General features: G+C 41.0%; 1 protein-coding gene across 1 annotated transcript in view; it reads right to left on the reverse strand.

Annotated features, from left to right (window-relative positions):
* LOC145407416 (glutamate receptor ionotropic, delta-1-like) overlaps nt 1-16,651 on the reverse strand; it is a 417,443-nt gene that overhangs the window by 380,141 nt on the left and 20,651 nt on the right. Inside the window, exons 2-3 of the mRNA XM_080278347.1 lie at nt 15,340-15,498; nt 13,052-13,142 (exon numbers count right to left, since the gene is read on the reverse strand). Coding sequence (XP_080134473.1) covers nt 13,052-13,142; nt 15,340-15,498 — 250 coding nt within the window. The remainder of the gene's footprint in view (nt 1-13,051; nt 13,143-15,339; nt 15,499-16,651) is intronic.

The following is a 16,651-nucleotide window of genomic DNA, read 5'->3' on the forward strand; positions in this document are numbered from 1 at the left end:
CCTTAACATTTTTCTATTGAGAATTGACTCGAAAACTTTTGAAATACAGGACGTTAGCGCAACTGGATGATAGTTGGAGGGTTGGGAGTGGTCACCCTTCTTTGGAACTGGCTGAATGAGAGAAAACTTCCAGCAAGAAGGAAAGGTACAAGTTGACAGACAAAGGCGAAAGAGTTTGCCTAGGCAGGGTGTAAGCACAGAAGCACAGTTCTTGAGGACAACAGGAGGGACTCGATCAGTCCCATATGCCTTGTTAGTATTGAGGCCAGTGATGGCAGAAAATACATCAGCTGAAGAAATTTTAATGTCAGCCATGAGGAAGTCAGAGGTGGGAAGTGATAGAGGAACAGCACCAGAATTGTGTAAGGTGGAATTGGAGGAGAAAGTCTGTGCGAAGAGATCTGCTTTATCAATAGAATAAATAGCTACAGAACCATCAGAGTAGAAAAGAGGAGGGAAGGATGATGAGGTAAAGTTGTTAGAAAGGTTTTTGGCAAGGTGCCAGAAGAAGCAGGAAGAATTCGAGTTGGAGAGTTGAGAGAATTTAGTATGGATGAAATTATTTTTAGCAGAGCGAAGAACAGACTTAGCACAATTCCGGGCAGAAACGTAAAGATGATGTGATTCAGGGGTGGGTTGGCTCCGGTACCTTTTGTAGCCCTCTCCTTGTTGCAGACAGCATTAGAACAAGCGTGATTAAACCAAGGCTTTCTTGCGTTAGTCAAAGGATATGGGAAAAGAATGTATGCTTCCATGCCCAAGAGAATAACCTCCATAATGCGCAAGGCACACTCAGATGGCTCACGGCCATGGAAGCAATAATCATTGCAGGGAAAATGAAAGAAGTACTGCCTGAGGGCCTCCCAATCCACAGCTCTAAAATGTCACAGGCGACATTTCCCTGGAGGGTCCACAGGCCATACCGGAGTGATAGGACAGGTTAAGATGATAAGGTTGTGGTTGGAGGAGCCTAACGGAGAGAAAAGATTAACAATGTAAGCAGAAGGATTAGTTGTAAGGAAGAGGTCAAGTATGTTGGAGCTCTCTCCAAGGCGGTCTGGGATACGAGTAGGGTGCTGTACAAGCTGCTCTAGGTCATTAAGGATAGAAAAGATGTAGGCTTGTTCACCAGGTGGATCAGTGAAAGGAGAGGAGAGCCAGAGGTGGTGGTGAACATTGAAATCTCCTAGAATGGAGATTTCAGAGACAGGAGAAATGGATAGAATGTGTTCCATCGTAGAAGTAAGATAGTCAAAAGAATTTTTGATAGTCACTAGAATTAGGGGATAAGTAAACAGCACAGATATATTTAGTCAGAGAATGACAGGAAAGCCGAGGCCAGAGTGTAGAGAATTCAGAAGAATCTAGTTCAGGAACACGGGAGCAAGATAAGTCATTGCGTATATATACACAACAGCCATCTTTGGCTTTGAAATGAGTATATAGAAAGTAGGAGGATACAGAAAAGGGTTTGCTGTCAGTCACCTCAGACAGCTGAGTCTCAGTTAGAAAAAGGTGAGGTTTAGAGGAGGAGAGGTGGTGCTCAACAGAGCGAAAGATAGAGGAAAGACCGCAAATGTTGCAGAAATGAAGAAGAAGAGAGTCAGACAGTGGTTCCGGGCACCTCGAGTCGTCACCGGGAGAGGGGCGGAAGGTGGGGGCATTTATGGTTCCCTCCCCTGGGGACTCCGAGGCTGGGTGATAAGACGCCATGATTTTTTTTTTTTTAATTTGGAAAAGGAAATGTAGTGTGTACTGTGCATGTAGTCTGGTGTAGATAGTTAGAGAAATATGTGTTGTAGAGCATGCTGTCCTACTCTCTGTGTAACTGAGACACTGAAAAAGTTCAGCAAAGGGGGATGGTCAGGAACTAGTCCTGAGGGCTGATGAAACGGGAGCTCCAGCACTCCCTGTCATCAGCTTTCTATCCACCTCGGGAGTACTGCCTTGCTCGACTGGTGCTACAGTCTACTCCTCATTGTAAACTGTGGGTTGAAATATACTGTTTTCATGCATACTCAACTGTTGCAACCCTTAAAACTGCCTCTTTTGAGTCATGATGGAGGAATAAGTTTTAGTACAGATTCGAATATCAGTGATATTTAATATATAAAAATATTCATATATAACATTGGCATAATGTGAAATGATGCAAAAACACTTTTCAGCATGATAAACTTTGCGCTGCAAATTATTTGAAGAGCCAACAAGCGGATTTTTTTTTTTTTTTTTTATGTGCTCGACTCTGGGCATAGGCTTCTCAACCTGCTCCCCAGGCCAAGTAGTCCTCCTACATATCGTACACCTCTACATGTCACCACTTCAGCGCTAATACCTACCGTCCATATTGAATACATGCTAGGGTTGTCTCATACAGGACTGGTGTATTGGTATTAACGGGGGTATTTTTACAACATGTCGGCGGGTCTTCTGCTAGATAGGTAAAGTCTGCCGTAATGAAATTCAAATCCTTAAACTGGTCCCTGCCCCAGCGGAGATTTGAACCTGGGTCCGGTAGGACCGGAAGCCACCTCACTACCGATTGAGCCACCACCTTCCCCAAAGTACTCGTATGTCTATCTTTTCCCGTCTCCATTCATCCTAGTCGTAAGCCACCATCTCTCTCTCTGCTTTTACACTATTGCAAATCCCTATTGCCAAACCCTTTTTTGCACACAATATGCCAAAACACCCAGAGTTGACAAAGAGTGAGCCTGTATAAGCAAATTTTTTTTCCTAAAATGCTGGGCATTATTCTGTCTCGGCACAATATTAGTTTGAATTCATTCAGCACAAGCTACCATTATTTATAGTACAGGGTGACCCAGAAAAACCTCCCACATTTCAAAGGTAAATGAAAATAATACTGGTTAAAGATAATAAAAATATTTGCACACATGAAACTTCATTCAATACTTTTTTTATTCATCATGTTTTAAAGATGACATCCTGCAAATGGTGGCCATCATTGTCTATACCCGCTTGGAGGCGATTTCTGAAGGCTGCCATGGCTCGACGGGTCATGTCAGGTGGAACAGTGGCTATCTCCTGCTGAATAGCAACCTTAAGGGCTTCAAGAGTTTGGGGTCGATGAGTATACACTCATGATTTAAGGTAGCCCCATCACTGTTGCTGATGTTGGCATCGTGGGTCCATATTTCTTTGAAGAGGGAGGTGTAACTGTTACCGTAACATATGACCAAGGCCACAACTCGAACACCTTGAGCTTGAAGAACTTGATGTGTGATTTCAGCAGTATGGAGCTATTGCACACACAGCTCAAAGATCACTGCTATTGCAGAGGGAAATGTTTCCGGATCGGGTGATCTCGTTGCATGGTGATGTTGGGTGGCCAGCCAGTTCCCCTGACCTTGCCCCTCGTGATTCTTTTCTGTGGGGCTACCTTAAATCACGAGTGTACAGTATACTCATTGACCCCAAACTCTTGAAGCCCTTAAGGTTGCTATTCAGCAGGAGATAGCCGCTGTTCCACCTAACATGACCCGTCAAGCCATGGCAGCCTTCAGAAATCGCCTCCAAGCTGGTATAGACAATGACGGCCACCATTTGGAGGATGTCATCTTTAAAACATGATGAATTTAAACTGTATTGAACGAAGTTTCATGTGTGAAAATAATATTTTGATTATCTTTAACCCGCCCCGTCCCGGAGACGTGAATTCACGTCCTCACATGATGTGCACTCATATCCCGGAGAGGTAAATTAACTCGGCAACATTGCAAGGACATTGCAAGGTCCCTAATTTGCACAATTTTCAATTTTTGCGAGTGATTTTTAGCACGTATACATGGGACACCTTCCTCTACAAGATGCCAGGCAGGAACAATGCCTTACCTAGCATGACCTCCTCCCCCCCCCTGCATGACCTTTTCTCAGTAATTCACCTTTTATATATATATATATATATATATATATAAATAACAGAACGGAGGAAGGAAAAACAAATGGGTAAAAAAAATAATCCATACACCAGATTACTGGTGTCCTCTGTTCATAAAATATCTGTAACAGACTTGAACAGTTGTGGGTTGAAATTTGGAGGAAAACAACTCTGGGGAAGCGAGTTCCAAAGAGATGCAGTTTGGGGAATGAGAGAATTCTGATAGGCAGAAGTTCTGCAATATGATTGAGTGACATTCCAGTCATGAGCGCTACCAGATGCCCATGTAGCACGAGGGAAGGCATGGAGAGGTGGCACCATGGATGCAACTTCGTCTGAGCAGTTGCCAAAAAAATATCTGTAAAATAATGCAAGGGAGACAACATTCCTTCTTACTTGCAGGGGAGGTAGTTTATATGTAATGGCAGGGTTGTTAATGATTCTAACAGCTTTATTCTGAATTTTTTCTAGTTGTCTTAATGCAACCTCTCCACAACCATTCCACAATGGTGAGCAATATTCAAGCTGAGAGCGCACATGACTCTTATAAATTATAGCTAACTGCTCATCGGCGAAGAAGAAGACTCTTTACAATAATCCAAGTTTCTTTGAAGCGGTTTTAGCAAGTGATCTGACATGAGAGGTCCAGCTGAGGGCACTGTTAAGTGAAACACCAAGAATTTCAATACTTTTGGAGATGGGAATATTAGTAGCACTGAAGGTAATGTACGAATCTGGCAATATCTGTCTATTAGCAAACTGTATATATTTAGTTTTACTAGCATTTATGGATTTAGAGAAAGCGTATGATAGAATTGATAGGGAGGCTTTGTGGACTGTTTTAAGATTGTATGGACTTGATGGTAGGTTACTAAAAGGGGTGAAAAGTTTTTATGTAAATAGTAGAGCGTGTGTAAGAGTGGGAAATGCTGTGAGTGATTGGTTTCCCGTGAGAGTGGGGCTGCGACAGAGATGTGTGATGTCGCCTTGGTTGTTTAATATTTACATGGATGGTGTTGTAAGGGAGGTGAATGCAAGAGTTTTAGGTGGTCTGAGTCTGGTAAATGTTGATGGAGGAGAGTGGAATCTGAAGCAGCTGCTGTTTGCAGATGATACCGCACTGGTGACTGATTCAGAGGAGAGATTGAGACAGTTGGTAGAGGAGTTTGGAAGGGTGTGTGAAAGGAGGAAATTGAAAGTAAATGAGAATAAGAGTAAAGTGATGAAGTGTACGAGGTTGATAGATGGTAGGGGGATGAATATAGTTTTGAATGGTGAGTTGCTTGAGGAGGTAGATTGTTTTAAATATCTAGGGTCACATGTTGCTGTGGATGGAAGAATAGATGCAGAAGTGAAGTTTAGAATAAATGAAGTAGGAAAGGTGCTGGGAGGAATGAAAAAAGTGTTTAAATGTCGTTCGCTTAGAATGGATGTAAAGAGAAGGCTGTATGAGGGTGTTGTGGTACCGACTGCATTATATGGGGCTGAAACATGGAATATGGGTGTAGCAGAGAGGAAAAGTTTGAATGTAATGGAGATGAGGTGTCTGAGGAGTATGTGTGGAGTGACGCGTATGGATCGAGTGCGAAATGATGAAGTGCGAAGGAGAACTGGAGTTGTTCGGGAGATGGCTGGTAGAGTTGAGCAGAGGGTGTTGCAATGGTTTGGGCATATGGAGAGAATGGATAATGAGCGATTGGTGAAAAAGATAACTAGATCTGATGTGAGAGGTGTAAGACTGAGAGGGAGACCACGAATAGGATGGATGGACAGTGTGAAGAGAGCGCTGGATGCGAGAGGGATGTCTGTTGAGCAAGGAAGATTGGCTGTGCGTGATAGAAATAAATGGAGAGAAATTGTGAATGAATAAGTGATGATGCAGCCCTGAGGGGATATTCTCCCACATTTGGTCTGATCAGCTAGTCAGGTCAGGTGCGGGTAAGGGGATGGGTTTATTATGATGTGGCAGGGGTAAACCAGTTCTGCTGTCGGGCCCTGCTGCGGATGTCACTGATTGCATTGTGCAGCTGACCCTTGTGCGGTGTGGTGCGGTGAGGGTCTGTCCGTTCTCCCCTTTGGGGCTAAGATGCGAATAAATGTGTTTGAATGGATGAGTAAATGGAGAGTGAGTCGTCCTGTCTCGGCTACCTCCCTTTCCTTGGGGGAAGCAGCCTAGGTATATAAATAGATAGATAGCATTAAAAGAGACAAGGTTGTTTTGTCCCCATTCACTGATTGTAGATAGATCTTGATTTATGGAGATGGCTGTACTGAGTTGAGAGGTAGAGATATTAGACTTTGTAAATGGATGTCTGAGTGTGAATGAACTATGTAGTGTTGAGTCATCTGCATATGAGTGAATGGGATTGTGAGTGACAGATAAGAGATCATTAATATGAACCAGAAATTGGGTTGGCGCCAGAACTGATCCCTGCGGCACGCCAGAGTTGAGTGGAAATTCGAATATACATCATCTACTTTTACTCTTATTTTCCTGTCACTAAGATAAGAAGAAATCAAAGGAACAAAAGACGTTAGTCCATAGCAAGGGAGTTTGGACAGCAGGGAACGATGCCATACTCTGTCGAAAGCTTTAGAGATATCAAGAGCTACTGCATGAGTTTCTCCAAAAAGATCAACTGATTGATGGATCGTATGAGTTAAGAGATTGAGTATGGCAATGGTGGATCTTTCGTGGCGAAAACCGTATTGTCTATCACTAATTAAGTTGTTGGATTCAAGATGTTTAACAATATGCTTATTAATTCAAGTTTCAAATACCTTACCAAGAGAAGATGTGACATCAATTGATCTGTAATTGGAGGGGTCAGACGAACTTCCTTTCTTCGGAACTGGGTGGATATTGGCTTCTTTCCATGAATTTGAGAATAAAGATGTACGTATGCATAGTCTGAATAATTTAGCTAGGACAGAGGCAAGTTCAGGGGAACATTTTTTCAAAACAATTGGCGAAATTCCATCTGGGCCTGGAGCTTTGTTCGTAGGTAATTTGTCTAGGATGGATTTTACGTATCTTGTCTGTATTTTAAGTGGGGCAATTTCGGGAGAATCAAGTTCCAGTACTGAGACATTCTGGCTTGTATCATCTATGGTAGAGTTTCTGGCAAAGGTACTAGCAAAGATATCTGCTTTCCCACGTGGGTCATTTGTATTATTGCCATCTGAAGATTTTAGTGGGGGAATGGAAAATGACTTGTTAAAGTTATTATTGAAAGAATTAAGAGTTGACCAGAATATTCTATTGTCATTAGGGTTGTTAAGTAGTTTTGATGCTTGCTTTTGAAGAAAGTTTGATTTAGATAGATTTAATACAGTTTTTGCATGATTTCTAGCAATTTTAAATTGGGAGAGTGATTCAGATGTTTTTGATTTTAAGTAAGAGTTATATGCTAATGACTTTTGGGCTGTTGCTCTGGCACAATTGCCATCAAACCATTTTGGAGAGTTTGATCTTTTAGTGAATTGTTGACTTGGTATGAATAAATCCATACCAGCTAGTATTAAGTCGCAGATGTGGGACTGGGTAGAATTGGGATCACTAGAGAAGAAAGACTGCCATGGAACATCAGCAAGATAATTTCTAAATCCATCCCAGTCTGCCCTGTCAAAGTGCCATCGGGTCACCCTGACAGGTTCAGAATGGGGAGGTGTAGGAGGGTTAACTAATGAGGCTTTGATGAGATTGTGGTCAGAGGATCCAAGTGGTGACAGTACCTCTATCCTGTATTGATCTGGATTATTTGTCAAGAATAAATCCAAGAGATGAGCATTATGGTCAGGATTATCAGGTATTCTGGTTGGTTGCTTTACCAACTGGGTGAGATTAAACGATTCCGTAAACAGCTCGCATTCTAGACCAGTGTCGTCAGTCCGGGCAGAATGCAATAACCATTCAACATTGTGTATGTTAAAATCACCCAAAATGGTAATTTCATTGCCAAGGGCAAGGTCAGGGTTACTCAACTGAATGGATATTGAATCAAATACACTGGCTTCTGAAGAAGCATTGGGGGCACGATAAACTACACAGATATATTTGGTAATGTTTTGGCAATTTAATTTATATAATGAGTAATTAAAACTGGATGAAGTGAAGTTTAATATAGTGTCAACTGCATATTGGGATTTGATATAACAACAGGTGCCTGTTATCAGTGACCCGGCCAGTAAAGCCATGTCATGCCACGGTGTGAAAATCAGGGCCAGAGTGATTCCCCAATTGATGACAATGTGGAGGACAAACATTAGAGGAAGAAACAGTCAGAAATGATGGTCAGGTAATGTGGCAAAAAAAGGTCAGGAATGGTGATGAGTTAGTGAGTGAAACAATGCTTATAATGCCTATATTACCGTTTGAAAACCAATATACTCTTGTACGAGATATAAATTCGTACCAAATAAATAAATAAATACCGTTTATGAGTGGTATAGAATAGTTATCCTCCCATAGAACTCGTTTTCTTTGCAGCCAGCCTGATAGAAAACCCTGTAAGGTAAGGAGGTACTCCTACCTGGATCGAGTATTTTAAGCCTCAGGTGAGCGATTTCACTATGAATTTTCGATGTTTCTCACCAAAAGCGGATGTTTGAGCCCCCCCCAAAAAAAGGTCCAAAAATGTCGGGACTGGGGCGTACCACTGCGTCGGGATGGGCCAGGTTAACCAATATTTTTTCATTTCCTTTGAAATGTGGGAGTTTTTTTGGGTCACCCTGTACTTCAAAATGATTGCAGTATCAATCATAAGACAACAATTTTCAACAAGGAGCACTTGGAGAGTGCAATATCCACACCCACCAACTGGTCTCAGGGCCAATATTTTACTTTTCCCCGTAATCCTGACCATTGACTGATTTCTGGAAAAATAAAGTTTTGCTGCATTCATGCCCAGCCCTTAACCGTTCCACCCATTTTGGTGTAAACCAGCTCAAAAGTGTGTGAGTTGACTTTGCTCAGTGACCCTGAACTTTGACCATTCCCTGTTACCTCGAATCTTGAATTATTCTTGAAATCGAATTTCTTTATCCTTGTTTTCATTTGTATCTGTCCACACAATTTAGTACACATTAGATAAAAACATTATAAGTTGACCTTGTCATGTAATGATGACCTTTGACCTATTGTTCTCAAGAACAAGAGATCAAACTCTAGGGTGATCCTCGACTCATCCACCGGCTCTCATCCAAAAACAGATCAAAATTGTTTTAGTTATGTTATTCACACACAGAGACATAGGTCGAAGTTTTTAGTTTGTCCTGTGATCTTGACCTTTGACTTATTGTTCTCACAAGTGAATCCCTTTGTTCTTCCCTGATCCTTAACTGTTCAATTGAGTTTGGTTCAAATCAAATCATAAACGTTTAAGTGACCATGGCCTTAACTTTTGCCTAAAACCTTTACATACGACAGTGTTTAGTCTAAACTGGAACAAAAATATTTGCCCGTGCTTCATGACCTTGACCTTTGACCTATTGTTCTAAAAAAAAAAAAGGTTTTATTCTGGTACTAGTTGGCACTCCATTCACCAATTTTGATTGATTCCGATGAAAACTGTTTATACACACACACACACACACACACACACACACACACACACACACACACCGATCAAAATATAACATCCACGCTCATGCAGCGTGCGTGAGTACGAATTTATTTTTTCTGTTTATGCAAGAAAGAAGGAACCAAAGGCCAGAGCCCACAAACTGTTCCTTCCAAGATAAAAACAAAAACAATGCAAAAGAGAGCCAAATTCAAGATCCGTTCATCTCGAGATGCCTGGACACACTACGTTTGAAAGACTTGAGATCATAGAAAGTAGGAAATACAGACAGAGGGAGATGGTTCCAGAATTAACCTGTTGCATAAATGAAGGACTGGGAGTAACGGTTAACTCTTGCATTAGAGAGTTGGACAGAAAAGGGATGAGAGTTTGTTGCTAGATGGATGCTATGCACCCGTCATAGAGGTGGAGGAATGCAAGCAGACAGTTCAGAGGAGCAGTGATCATTGAAGAAGTGATAGAAAAGAGATAAAGATGCAACTGTGCCACAAAGAGACAAAGGCTGAAGGGAGCCATTAAGAGGAGGAGAGTTAATGAGACAAAAAGCCTTTGACTCCACCCTATTGAGAAGCGCTGTATGTGGGAAGCCTGCCCGCACATGATAGTTGTACTCTAAACAGGGGCAAAAAAAAAAAAACGTGTATAAAGTCAATACCTATGCAGGGGTAAAGAAGGTGCGGAGTTGGCTTAGCACATCTAATCTCTTGGAGGCAGATTTTACAAGAGATGCAATATGATCTTTCCAAGACAAGTTCCGAGTGAATGAAACCCCAAGCTTGTTCAAGAATGATGCAGGATTGAACTGGATTTTATTAAACATTAGTGGGTACTCTTCTGGAAGATTGTGTCGGGTTGATAAGTGTAAACCTGAGTTTTTGATGCATTAACAACAATAGGAATATCTTTACCCCAGTCTGAGATATAAGCCAAATCAGACATTAGGTGTGCTGTAGTCTCATCCGTTGTTTGTTGCTGCAACTGCTGAGATGGACGTTGCAGGAACTGAATGGAAAAGTGAAGGGTGGAATCATCAGCATATGAGTGGATAAGGTTAGATGTACAACTTAGAAGGTCATTGATGAATAAAAGGAAGAGAGTTGGTGATAGGACAGAGCCCTGTGGAACACCACTGTTGATAGATCTAGGAGAAGAACGATGGCCGTCTACAACAGCAGCTATAGAACGACCAGAAAGGACGCTATAGATGAAGGCACGGATAGATGGATATAAACAGTAAGAGAGCAGTTTGGAAATTAAAGATTTTTGCCAGACTAGATCAAAAGTCTTTGAGATGTCAAGTGCAATGGCAAAGTTTTCGCCAAAGTCCCGGAAGGGGGATGACCAGGAGTCTGAAAGGTAGGTGAGATGATCGCCAGTGGAGCGTCCCTGATGGAACATATGTTGACGATCAGAAAGAAGGTTGTGATAGGAAAGATGCTTTAAAATTTTTCTATTAAGAATTGACTCGAAAACTTTTCAGACACATGATATTAATGATATTGGACAATAGTCAGAGGGTTGGGAATGGTCACCTTTCTTTGGGACTGGTTGAATGAGAGCAAACTTCCAGCAAGAAGGAAAGGTACAAGTTGACAGACAGAGGCGACAGAGTTTACCTAGGCAGGGTGCAAGCACTGAAGCACAGTTCTTGAGGACAACAGAAGGGACTCCATCAGGCCCATATGACTTGTTAGTATTGAGGCCAGTGATGGCAGAAAATACATCAGCTGAAGAAATTTTAATGTCAGCCATAAGGAAGTCTGAGGGGGAAGTGATGGAGGAACAGCACTGGAAACGTCTAAGGTGGAATTGGAGGAGAAAGTCTGAACGAAGAGATCTGCTTAGTAGAAGAAATAGCTACAGAGCCATCAGAACAGAAAAGAAGAGGGAAGGATGATGAGGTAAAGTTGTTAGAAAGGTTTTTGGCAAGTAAGAGAAGGAGCGGGAAGAATTCGAGTTGGAGAGTTGAGAGCATTTAGTACAGATGAAATTATTTTTAACAGAGCGAAGAACAGATTTTGCACGGATCCAGGCAGAAACATAAACGAGATATGATTCAGGGGTGGGTTGGCTCTGGTACCTTATATAGGAGCTCTCCTTCTTGTGGACAGCATGAGAACAAGCGTGATTCAACCAAGGCCTTTTTGCATCAATCAGAGGATATGAGAAGGGAATGTGTTCTTCCATGCCCAAGAGTGTAACCTCTGTAAGGCACACTCAGATGGCTCCCGGCCATGGAAGCAATAATCATTCCATGGAAAGTAAAAGAAGTAATGCCTGAGGGCCTCCCAATCTGCAGCTCCAAAGTGCCACAGACGACTTTTCTTTGGAGGGTCCACATGCCATACCGGAACGATAGGACAGGTTAAGGTAGTTAGGTTGTGACTGGAGAAGGCCAACGGATAGGAAAGATTAACAGCTTAAGCAAAAGGATTAGTTGTATGGAAAAGGTCAAGTGTGTTGGAGCTCTCTTCAAGGCGGTCAGGGATACGGGTAGGGTGCTTTACAAGCTGCTGTACGTTGTTAAGGATAAACAAGATGAAGGCTTGTTCATCAGATGGATCAGTGAAAGGAGAGGAGAGCCAAAGGTGGTGGTGAACATTGAAATCTCCTAGAATGGAGATTTCAGAGAAAGGAGAAATGGACAGAATGTGTTCCACTGTAGAAGAAAGGTAGTCGGAGAATTTTTCATAGTCAGTAGAATTGGGAGATAAATAAACAGCACAGATATATTAGTCAGAGAATAACATAAAGTCAAAGCCAAAGAGTGGAGAATTCAGAAGAATCAAGTTTAGGAACGCAAGAGCAATATAAATCGTTGGGTACATATACACAACAGCCACCTTTGGCTTTGAATGAGTATAGAGAAAGTAGGAGAAAGTAGAAAAGGGTTTGTTGTCAGTTGCCTCAGACAGTTGAGTCTCTGTCAAGAAGAGAAGGTGAAGTTTAGAGGAGGAGAGGTGGTGTTCAACAGAGAGAACGTTAGAGGAAAGGCTGGGAATGTTGAAGAAATGAAGAAGTGAGTCAGACAGTGGTTCCAGGCATCTCTCTGAGTCTTCACCGGGAGAGGGGCGGATGGTGGGGTAGTTTATGGTCACCCTCCCCCGGAGACTCCGAGGCCTTATATACTAATGCCATTTTTTTTCTTTTTTAATTATGACAAGGAAGTGTAGTGTGTACTGTGTGTGTAGTTTGGTGTTGACAGTTAGAGAAACATGTATTTGAGAGCATGCTGGACTACTCTTTGTGTTACTGAAACACTGAAAAAGTTCAGCAAAGGAGAATGGTCAGGAACTAGTCCCTGGGCTGATTAAATGGGAGCTCCGGCTCTCCATGTCGTCACCTTTCCATCCATCTTGGGAGTACTGCCCTGTTCGACTGGTGCAACAGTTTACTCCTCCTTAATTCCACATGCTACATCACCATCACCTTACCACACAACACAATCACCATACCAATACCTCACACCACTGCAAGACCACAACACCGCAGCATCGCCACCATGTCATATAAGTGACGTAAGGAGGAAAGTGGAAAAAAACGTATGAGAAAAAGTGTTACAGCTTACCTCATTCATCAGTAGGCCCAACATGCCAGTCCACGACCCATTGTTCAGCCTGGTGCCCCATGTTCTGTCGGCAGCTCTCACATAAGAGTACCTGGTTCGAAACAACACACTCAGGAAAAATGGACTCTTCAGCTGCGAATGAGGCTGTACTGACTTTCGTTCACATAACGGTGTTTAAAAGTGAATGCAGATATTAACTAGAGGGGCATTCCGTGAAACATATCTCTCCAACATGGGCAACATAATTTCCAAACCACTCTTCAAAATGGGTTAGGTGTTCTCATCACTGATTAGTATTCTGCAAAAAGTGTTTTTCGGATCCAGAATCTGTAATACTAACCGGATCTGTCCCAAAAGTTAACTGATTGTTCCCTGGGACATGGGCTATCTATCCACCAAATTTGGTCCAAATCCATCTTTTAGTTATTCAGTAATCCCGCTAACAGGCAGACTAACAAACATCGGTCCCAAAAGTTGATCGATTATACTCAGGGACATGGGCTATTTACCCACCAAATTTGGTCCAAATCTCGTTAGTTTTGGGGTAATCCTGTTAACATGCAAACAACTAAAGGGCACTCAGTGGAGCACATCTCTCTGATAAGGTCAACGTTATTTCCAAACCACTCTTCATGATGGACTAGGCTTTCTAATCATTCATTAAGGTTTCACAAAAAGCGTTTTCCAGATCCAGAATCTGTAATACGATCCGGATCGGTACCAATAGTTAATCGATTGTTCCCCGGGATATGGTCTATTTACCCATCAAATTTGGTGGGTGAGAGTGAGTGCAGACAGGAGTAAAAGTGTTGTTACCGGTATTTGGACACAAAAAGAGTTAAATTTAACTGGTTGAAGAGTCTAGCCTCTTCAGTCCGATGATGTATTTTTCACCTTTATTCATGCGACTTTCAGAGAATCATATTTCGGGTAATAAGAACCTCCGGGACCCGACGTTTTATATATAGTTTTTAATGAATGGAAGAAGAAACACAAGAATAGAAGTCCACAACATTGTTACCCCCGTGAATTTAAAAAAAAAAAAAAAAAAGCCCAATTCAATATCCGATCGTTTTGAGATGTCTAGACACTTTGCGTTTAACTCATTTCTGCCCAGTATCCTCAATATAGGACGGAACTGGGCATTTTCAAAAGTTAACAGAGAAGGGAACCCCGGGGTACAGACCTATGAGCTTCGTGACTATGAGCCGACAGGCGGAGGGCGGTACACTTAGCAACCATGCTGTAAAATCCCTAGAACAAGAGCTAGGTTGAAAGACTAGAGGTCATAGACAAAAGGAAATGCAGACAGAGAAAGAAAGTTCCAGAGTTGACCTGTTGCATACATGAAGAGCTGGGGTTTTTGGTTAATTCTTCTATCAGAGAGCTGGACAAAAGGGTGTTGAAAGTTTACTGCTAGATGGATGCTACGCGCCTGCCATGATGGACAAGCAGACAATTCAGAAGAGCACTGATCATTGAAGTATAGACAGAAAAGAGATAAAGATACAACAGTGTGGGTAAGAAAGGTTGAAAGGAGGCAGTAAGAGGAGGAGAGTTAATATATAAGACGAAACTCCCATCACCACCAGACATCATTCCAGAGCTGAATAAAATCATCTGGTGGTTGCACGAATTTAGTAAAATAATATATCGTCATCATCACAGAGAAGCAGAAGAAGGGTTTACATAAAATTACTGAGTACGACAGTGTAAGGAAACAACGATAAACTCATGTAGACAGTCAACTGGCTAGGTCTTGAATAATGAATATTACCAAGCAGAGCATTCCACCTATTATAAACAGATATATCTTGCCTCTTTACAGTCCCCCTCCCCCTCCCCACATTATAACTACTTAAGGTTATATTTACTTGTTTTCCTACTGCATTTGAATACCCTGCTGCATTTCCCTGAGTAATAGTTGAAATAGTGAGAGATCTATTTGTCAAGGAGAACTCCTCCTAGCGATGTGTGCAGCAAAACAGTAAAACAGAGACAAATTGGATCAGACTACTGGCTTTGGAAACATCATCATGTAGATGAAATGTTCAAGGTATGATTAAATATAATTGGACGTGTAACGTAATATGTCTTGTCAATGGTGATTATTCTTCTAATTTGTGATTATCCATCATAATGTTAAATAGAATAAACATATTTAGGTTGATGTTGATCCTGCAGCTGACAATAAAGCTGATGGTGGTGATAATTATGATGATGGTCCTGCTGCTGATAATGAAAATCGTAATTATCATCGTGTTGGAAAGGAAAATAGTAAATCTTACGTTAAATTTATTCGTCTTGACATGAGCTGCATCATGTTATCCATGACTCCCTGGATGATGACCCGCTTGCCTCCAGGCTGCGTTGGGTCATCCACCTCCATCACATTTTGTGATGGGAATTTATCCGTCGTTACCACCATATGAGGACGATGTGGGAACCTTTTGCGGGAAACAAATCACTATTGTAAGTTTTTTAGCATTATGATGCAGCATTACAAAATATCTTGTAATGTTCGATAATATTTTTAGAAATCAGTGATTACAATATATATATATATATATATATATATATATATATATATATATATATATATATATATATATATATATATATATATATATATATATATATATATATATATATATATATATATATATATATATAATATTTTCAAAAATCAGTGATTACAAATATACTATATATTTTATATATATATATATATATATATATATATATATATATATATATATATATATATATATATATATAATATTTTCAGAAATCAGTTATTTTATATATATATATATATATATATATATATATATATATATATATATATATATATATATATATATTAATAACAGAACGGAGGAAGGCAAAACAAATGGGGGAAAAAAAATAATCCATACACCAGATTACTGGTGTCCTCTATTCAAAAAATATCTGTAACAGTTAGACTTGAACAGTTGTGGGTTGAAATTTGGAGAAAAACAACTCTGGGGAAGTGAGTTCCAGAGAGATGCAGTTTGGGGAATGAAAGAATTCTGATAGGCAGAAGTTCTGCAATATGGCTGAGTGACATACCAGTCATGAGCGCTACCAGATGCCCGTGTAGCACGAGGGAAGGCATGGAGAGGTGGCACCATGGACGCAACTTCGTCTGAGCATTTGCCAAAAAAATATCTGTAAAATAATGCAAGGGAGGCAACATTCCTTCTTACTTGCAGGGGAGGTAGTTTATAAGTAATGGCAGGGTTGTTAATGATTCTAATAGCTTTATTCTGAATTTTGTCTAGTTGTCTTAATGCAACCTCTCCACAACCGTTCCACAAGGGTGAGCAATATTCAAGCTGAGAGCGCACATGACTCTTATAAATTATAGCTAACTGCTCATCGGCGAAGAAGTTACGGACTCTGTACAATAATCCAAATTTCTTTGAGGTGGTTTTAGCAAGTGATCTGACATAAGAGGTCCAGCTGAGGGCACTGTTAAGTGAGACACCAAGAATTTCAATACTTTTGGAGATGGGAATATTAGTAGCACTGAAGGTAATGTACGAATCTGGCAATATCTGTCTATTAGTAAACTGT

This window comes from Coenobita brevimanus, chromosome 8 (assembly GCF_032717465.1).
Source record: "Coenobita brevimanus isolate Jiangsu-jjx chromosome 8, ASM3271746v2, whole genome shotgun sequence".
NCBI classification, from domain to species: domain Eukaryota; kingdom Metazoa; phylum Arthropoda; class Malacostraca; order Decapoda; family Coenobitidae; genus Coenobita; species Coenobita brevimanus.